Genomic DNA, 8348 nt, shown 5'->3' with positions numbered 1-8348 from the left:
GTCAATATTCAAACACACACAAAAAACTTCCTGAGATTTTGGTTGAAATTGCACTAAACCTATAGGCCAATTTGGGTAGAAATGACATATTTACAATGCTGAGTTTTCCAAGCCATAAATGTAAATATCTCTTCACTCATTAGGGTCTTCTTTATTTTTTCTCAAACATGTTTCATAATTTTCTATGTAGAGATCTTATATAATTCTTATCAGATTTATGTCTATAGACTTGAATTTTTGATGCCTTTGTAAATGATATACATTTTAATTACTTTTTTCTAATTGACTGTTACTGGTATATAAAAATTTTTTGGATATTGATTATATACTCAGTAATCCTATTAAATTTACTTATTGAGTCTAAGAGTTTATCTGTGACTTTTCTGGATTTTCTCCATTCACAATAATGTCATTGGTAATTTCTTCTTTAAATTGGTTTGAAGAATTGATCTATAATACTCTAACTCATAGCTAGCAAAAATATTATTTTCATGTTACAGCAGTTCACATACAGTATATATGTGAGCCTAATATATTTGATTAAAACAATTTGTTTCAGATTAGAACATTTGGACTATTGGCCTCGGCATGGAGGAATACAAAGGGCACCCAGTACATAAAGAACATGTTTGTTTTCTCAGGAGCTCAGGAAATACATATTCTGTATGCACTGCTCCCCTCCCCCCACCTACCTACCCCTCCCCCCATATATACACCAAGAGAAAAGGCGGCCACCTTTTGGCCAGTCTGTATTTCCACGTCTATTCCTTTCTCTTTAAGCATGAAAGAAAACAAAAGACTGATTGAAATGATACATTTTATTTGTTCCTCTGAATATTACACTCTTCTGATTATATCACCATGATGCTATGTCATTTAACTTCTAGAAGACCTCTTCTCTCCACTTTCTTATCTTCTTTTTCAAATCTCCTCCTTCCCTGGGTTACCAGTAAGTTACCAGTGTCCACGCTAAGTCGCTTCTTGATAATGGAACTTCCCTTGCTTACAGAGAAGTAGGTCTGAGGTTGGAACCAGGTCTGCTTTGGTTGTATCAGAAGGCAATGAAGACTAGTCCACCCACTGTCGGACCCAGAGAACTGACACAAAATAAAGGACCAGAGCCTTTGGTTCTGTCTTCAGCAATATTTATTGGAAACAGCGACGCTTCCCGCGGTTAAGAGTTTATACATTAAGCAGTAAGATTTGCCTGTCGCTCCACATGATCCACTACCGCAGGTGGCACATCCAAAGCAGCACATTAAACCTCTGAAAGAATCTGTACAGCTAGATAAATAGAGCTCTGGATGCCTAACAGGACTTTAACGACTGATACGAAAAAACCCGCAAGAAACAAATCAATGAAGAAAACCACTCATAAGTTTACACACAGCACTGTACACACAAAATGAAGAGGAGATAGAAGGGACAGAAATAAAAGTCATGACTGAATTGGGAAAGAGCTTTGCATATGCAGCCACACATCTTAAACTGCTAAGCACAGAAATCATCTTTATTTGGTCCTCATTGAGGGCAGAATATGCACAAATGATGTTCAAAGAACACAAGGTGAAAGTGGAGTGGGAAGATGGTTACTGTTTCTTGGTCTATGAACTAGTGGGAAAATGGTTTCTAGTGTTTTTCTTCTTGTGTCTCTATACCAAATGTATTCATGAAACACGTAATTCATAAATAAGACTGAAGTGAAGATATTTGTTCCTCTGTCCAGGTACCTTCAGAAATGCCCTGTATGTATACATGGTTTCTGTACAGCAAGAAATTTAAGCCTGGAAACCAGATCTCTTCCCATTTCCTCATAATGGAGAATCTCCTCTTCAGCTCCTCCCTCCATATGCTGACTGCTAACTGTCTTACTTAGAAATAAAATGGGAATCCCCCTCTGGCTTTAATAGCAGGGAGGGAAGAAAACCGGCTGTAACTCAGAAATAGGCATAAGCTGTGGAACAAAGGTGACTGTTCTCAGAGAAGGCTTTGAACCCACACTCAACACTTCTATATTGACAGCATCAAGGGACTCGCTCGTTCAGACCAGAAGACAATTTGCTGGTGAGGGAGGCTTCCTTTGACAACTCTGTGACCCACATGTTTGGGAGGGGTCACTGTGAAAACGAGAACTTTCTCCTCTATTTAAATGGAGAACCTGAGACCTTGAGATGGCCCCGGTGGTAGATAACATCTTCGCAGGATGGTTTATCTGTGATGTGGCTGATGGTCATATTCTAAGAAGCCACATCCTCCTGAGAACTGTGTCAACAGCAGTTCTGTGAATTCTGGCTGGTCTCAGATGGTATTTACAAAGCACATGCCATGCCCACCAGGCTAAGAAGATACCATCCATCACCATGACTCTCGTGGGATCACACAAGTCAACGAAACGTACTCAGTGGGGCTTGATGACTTGGACCACTGCAGCCTGCACTTGGGATGTGTTGTAAGCAGCATTACCAAAGCAGTGGTTAAACTTAACTATCTGGGTCAGGAAGAGGTGAGCCAGCCAGCATGACATCCTAATGGGGCAGAGCAACCAGAATCTCCACGTAATTGATGGGGAAGAAGCCTGACTGGCCATGGAGCATCCCCTCGTACCAGTTCTCATCAATCTGGTTAGTGAGTGTGATGATATCACCCTCTTTAAAACCCAACTCCCCTTCATTTTCAGGTTCAAAGTCGTACAGAGCTCGGCAGCAGGGCTGATCCATTGGGGCACCTGGGAGTAAGAGCAGGAGAGAAGAACACAGAAAGACAAGGGGAATTTAATGCACGTATCTACCTCCTGCTGCACCTGCCCAGCTTGCTGTCCCCCTTGGTTCCTCCCTCACTCCTCTTCCCGCTGACGCTTCCTCTTGCTACTGGTCCCCAGTGTCTGCTGCACGGCACCTTGCCCTCTAGCAGTCTTCAGAAGCTTTCTCATGTTCCTTGAAGTTGTTGAATTGCTGTTTCTATTTCCAGTATGAAAAATTGGCCACATCTGTCCTTGTGATATGTACAACACAATTCATCAAGGTTGGTCTTGCTAACAATGCCCAGAGATGGGAGACCCAATGACTTAAGGAGTATTAACGAGATTTAGGTTCAAAATGAAGCATGGCCAGAATTCCTTCCATGCTAGCACTTTAAGATCTCTGCACATGTGAAATAATAGTGTTTATTACACGGACAAAACTTTACAACTTCAGAATAACAATGCAGTTCTCACTTTTTAAAAATAAAGACCCCTCCCGACCCAGCCTCTGGAAACCGCTGTAATGTAGTAAAAATAAGACAATATAAAACACTGGGTCCAAGTTCTTACTCTCTGTGACCTTGCCTAAGGCACTTTGCTCTCAGGTTCTTTGTCTAAAATTGGAACTGACAGTAGAACTTACTTTTCACAGTACTACTCTGGCTATTAAATGAGATTATATAAAAATGATATAATTTACACCTTTGCGTTATATAGTGCATATATAAACATGAGGTGTGCATCAGAGCTACGGCATAGAAAAAATAATATATTCTTCCTTGAGTTAAATATTGAAGGATGGGATCATAGCTTAAAAGGGATCTATGTTAAATGAGCAAATATATTAACACAGCAGGCACACACATATGTATATCGACGCAGACAACTGCATACAGCTCCATGCCATCTAGATGGCTTTGAAGGGGAACAATGAATTTTTTTTTTTTTTTTTTTACTTAGAGAAAGCAAATTAATGAGTCTCCAAAAGAAAAGTGAAATATGGGATTGGTTTTTGAGCAGGGGGAAGCAGGTTACCTATAACTTATATGACTAGTCCTTGTAACCAGATAACTTCTAAAAACCACTGCTGTTTATCCGCACACTGAGGGCTCTGAGCAGCAGAGCTAAGCACAAGGGGCAGAGAACTCCAACTGTCGCCACACACCTCACTTTGTTCCTTCATGGTCTCCTGAGAGCACCTATGTTTCCTACTGTAGAACATCAGGCACTGGGGATGCAGGGAAAACAGGAGAAAGCTGTACATCCTTAAAATCCACATCCAGTATGAGATGTTCTTCAACCTGTTCTTCAACCAAGAGGATTACCAAGGTTGAATCTATTTCAAGCACAGGTTTTTATCTGATCTGTGTGTAGGGGGTGGAGAGCGGTGGTACCACCTAAAAGAATACATTACTGGGTATACATCAACATTACTGATGGAAAATAGGTTTTAGCTCCCATTGTATCAACCTCTTACCACAGCACGATGAACTGGCTGGAGGGTGGGGAAAGGAGGGAAGTCTAGCAGATGCTGAGACTCAGAATATACTCATCTACAAATATATTCACCCACATGCTACTGTGACTCAGGAAATCCAACTCAGCAAGTTCCTGGAGTGCCTGCTGTCTGTGGGTTATACGTGAGTGTACGTGGGCACGCACTGCCCAGAAGCATGATTCCTCATGCAGGCAGGAATCACGGAAGCAGAATAACAGGAAGAAAAGATGCCATCCCTACAACTAAACTCACATATTAAGGTAATTGTAAGACCACAAAGGAGGGTCAAAATCAAATGTGTTTGTTAGAACAGTTAAGTATATGCTGATGATGGACAGTGAGAGAAAAAAGGGACTTAACAAAGAAAGTTTTATAGAAGAGAGAGAGTAAAGGAGGGGAAGAGATAATCAATGAGACAAGAAGGAACTCCTTTAAGAGTTTCTACCTGACAAAACCATCCTGTAAGAAATATATTATAGTGGATTCCTTATGCACACAGATTGGACTGCTCCTAGCATTTCTGGAAGAGTGTCAGTGCAGTGTGCCCAGGCCCGGGGAATGGGTTCTGCAGGCCTCCGCTCCTTACCTGCAGGTTTGGGAGTGCTCGTGTGGGAGAGGCCCCCATTGGGCTGAGTGCTGTCCCCAGTTGTAAACTCCAGGCTCATTCGAGGTTTAGGCTGATATTCCCTTCTAGGCTGAGATGAAGCTTGTCTTATTCTGCATTAAAAAGAAAAAGGGGGGTAGAGTATGCAGCCAATTAAGAAGAAAAAGAAAAGCAATACAATCCTGAAAATGCTTAGGTCACCCACCAACCTACCATTGTGGAGTATGGGAAATCTGAAAAGGACCCTTAGTTTTCTTATCTGTGTCTGTCTCCACTTTAGTGCTGTGGTCACACCCGCTGTGGTTATACCCTCACTGCCTTCATCCTTCCTCTCACTTTCTCCCTCATTTACTCAGAGCTCACTTTGCAAGTATGCAGGGTGCTAGGTGCCAGGAACTCAAAGATGAATAAGTCACAGTTCCTACCCTCAAGCAGCTTATGGCCTGGAGGGGAGATAGAACATACACAACTGATTACTGTCAACTGTAGTAAGTGCTGCTATGGAGATAGGACAAAATGCCACAGGCACCCAGGGGTGGAGCTGGGGGTGGTGAGGAGTCTACCTGTCCATGGGGAAGTTGGAGAAGGTTTAAGGAGAAAAGGTACAAGATAGGTAGGAGTCATTTCTAGATGGACAGCTGTTTCCAGAAGAAAGTTATTTCTTGTAGAGCTTCAGATGGTATGGAGGGAGGAAAGGGGGAAGTACTGTGTGCTCTGGGAACAGCACAGAGGAAGGGGGAGAGAATCCAAGGGAGACAGGAGAGAGGTGGAAAGGTACAGGCAGTAAATGTATTCTGCACACCCCGAACTCTTTTCCACAGCTTCAGGTGTTCACGAAGCAAAGTGAACAGCACATTTGCAAGGGTGGGGGGAGTTTAGGGTATGGCGATTGTAGAATGACAGTGGCTTTGGACATATTTCAGAGGCAAAAAAGAAAAGTGGCCTTTGTGCTCAACAGATGTCACAAAGACATATAATATTTCTTTAGTACATGGAAGCGCATGGTTTTAAACCATTCTAGAGGCTTCAGAGTGTTACACATAATTCCACAAGGGTGCACTGAGGAAAGATGAACGATCCAAGCACTAGTCAAGGAAGATACTGAGGAGAGGAAGAGGCTGGCCAGATGGAAACGGGTGAGGTCGTTTCCCGTAACACAGCACCGTAACTGGAGGCTGCCTTGTGCACTTACATCAGCTATGAGAGTCGACTCTGGCCATGAGCTGAGAATAAAAGCTGCTGAGGCCATCCTTTGATGTACATGCATTTAGTTTAACTAAAATAACACATATGATATAGCACAGGGCTACCGTGTACAGCTGTGCAGGCTGTGTCCTGCAGCTCCAGGGAGACTCATTCATGAATTAAACCACCCAGCCTGGCTATGAGGCCCATCTGAGGAGGTGGAACAGACATAAGAAAACAGCTCCCTCTGACGGACCTTGTCACCATTCAGAGAAATACAAGGTATGGAACGACACAGGCTTTCCAATAGGTTATGCTTAAACCTGAACCCCTGTTGCACCACTGTGTGACCCTGAGCCCCAGTCTGCTCGTCTGTTAGGTGAGGCTAACAATACTTGGTTTAAAGGGCTCTTCTATGATTGATGATGATACACGTTCAGTACCCACACAGAATAGCTGCTCAGCAAATCACATCCATTATCATTAGTAGAGTCCTGGCGTCCCATCTGTGGCATCCAAAATACTCCTTAAGTATGTAGCTCTCGTAAACACAAGACTAGATTCAACCGAACAAGGTAAAACAAAGCCCAAGACAACATAAAATCAAAACAAATGGTCCATAAGGTGTCTTTGTAGGATCAGCAGGAATTTTGGTGGAAGTTTTTCTTCGAATGTATTCTAATATCTCCACTTCTTTATACACCATTTCATAGCAAGAAAATGGAATGGAAAATGCAGGGAGCTGTAAAATACCTTTCTTCCAGTCTGACTGTGACTTGCTGCAGGATCTGGACTGCCTGCTTATGGTACTCCAGCTGCGCCTGGATGAGCGCAGACAGCTGGCTCACCTGTTCGATCTGCAGATCAACAGGGGAATCACACCTTAGTTACCAGGTTACTGTCCTTAACCAGCTGCTAGTGCCCAGTCCACACGACACAGCTACCCCGAACACACGGACCAGTGCTCAGTGATGCCCATGACTGTGTGGTGAGCCAGGCTGACCGATAGATAGTTTTGCAAGTTACAAACTGATTAAGGATGAGAAAGCATCCCTGTGTTTGGAAACTCTAGTACTATGAGAAGAAACTTTAGTCAGAATCCTCCTGAAGATGACATAACTCTCATCAACCAGTCTCATGCTTAGCTACAACCTTCTGATTAGGATTTGGCTTATTTTATTGATTTCCTATAGGACAAAAGATGCACTGACTAGAACATTCTTTGCTCTCTATAACTTCATGCCAAGTCAGTATTAGTGCTGTTAATAAAAATGTGGGTATTGATTTCTCACATGAAGCACTATGGGAGACAGCGTGGTATGATGGAAAATCTTTTGTTCTCTCTGACCCTCATCTGCAATGTAGAAGGGTTGAGTCAAGTGACATCTTGGGTTCATTCCAGCTCTAATATTCTAAGCATCTTTGGTTACTCTTCATGTTGAGTCCTGTGTTGTGATCCAGCTGAATAATGGCCTCTGAGTTAACAGAGGCAATGCTGCCCCATGGGTTTTGGGGTGGGGTAGGGTTCTGGGTGAAGGGAAGGAACACTGTGATTCGGGTCACCCTCATCCCCACGGTGTTCCTCTTCAGTAGTTAGGTGGACACGTTGTTTTACATAAACACACACTCTGACACCGTCTCTGGATAGTGTGAAAGTCTGGATATGTTCAACTTGCCTCCCCTGTCACCAGTCTGGGGTGTGATAAGTACATAAACGCTCTGTAAATATCTTGGCAGAAGTTGGTCAGTAACTGATGGGGCCGGAGGTGGGGATAAGCAAGGACAGGAAAGCTGGTTAACGGGTTTTATGACATGACCGGTCGGAATGTAAGTTCTAAACCCGTGAATAGTAATTCAGCACTCTGGAAATGTGAAGGCAACTTTTAAACTATCTCCTCTATGTCCCAAATGTAGTATCTATGCTACAATCGTCAATCTCAATTGAAATCATCTTTGGAAAGAAAATGTCGACTTTACTTCAAAATACAGACCATCTTAACCTATGTTGGACACTCACTTCTGAATACATTTTACTTGACTGATAATCTTATCTAATCTGAAGTCAATCTGCCTTACATTTCACATTTCAACAGAGTATTTGCTTAAGCTACTGGACTTCTATAGATCATCAGAAACATTCTTTATCTCCCCACTATTTATAATACTTTAAGATCATTAGCAGACAAAAATCTAGTTAAATCAAACTATAGGAATAGAGAAAAAGCTTCACTATATCTCAGTCTACTTTACAATTTTAAATAATTTGAAAGAATAACCATCTACTGAAGTTCTCACCACATAGTACAGTCATTAACATTTTT

At 42.3% G+C, this 8348-nt stretch overlaps 1 protein-coding gene across 1 annotated transcript in view; it reads right to left on the bottom strand.

Moving 5' to 3' along the window:
- Window positions 1–1129: 1129 nt before the first annotated feature.
- SH3GL2 (SH3 domain containing GRB2 like 2, endophilin A1) overlaps window positions 1130–8348 on the bottom strand; it is a 198765-nt gene continuing 191546 nt past the window's right edge. The window contains exons 7-9 of the mRNA XM_060013469.1: window positions 6781–6884; window positions 4825–4955; window positions 1130–2725 (exon numbers count right to left, since the gene is read on the bottom strand). Of these exons, the coding sequence (XP_059869452.1) occupies window positions 2526–2725; window positions 4825–4955; window positions 6781–6884 (435 nt within the window). The 3' untranslated portion in view covers window positions 1130–2525. The remainder of the gene's footprint in view (window positions 2726–4824; window positions 4956–6780; window positions 6885–8348) is intronic.

The sequence above is a fragment of the Delphinus delphis genome, chromosome 6, assembly GCF_949987515.2.
Source record: "Delphinus delphis chromosome 6, mDelDel1.2, whole genome shotgun sequence".
NCBI lineage: Eukaryota > Metazoa > Chordata > Mammalia > Artiodactyla > Delphinidae > Delphinus > Delphinus delphis.
The sequence above is the reverse complement of the archived record's forward strand: the minus strand, read 5'-3'. Positions and strand labels throughout refer to the sequence as shown.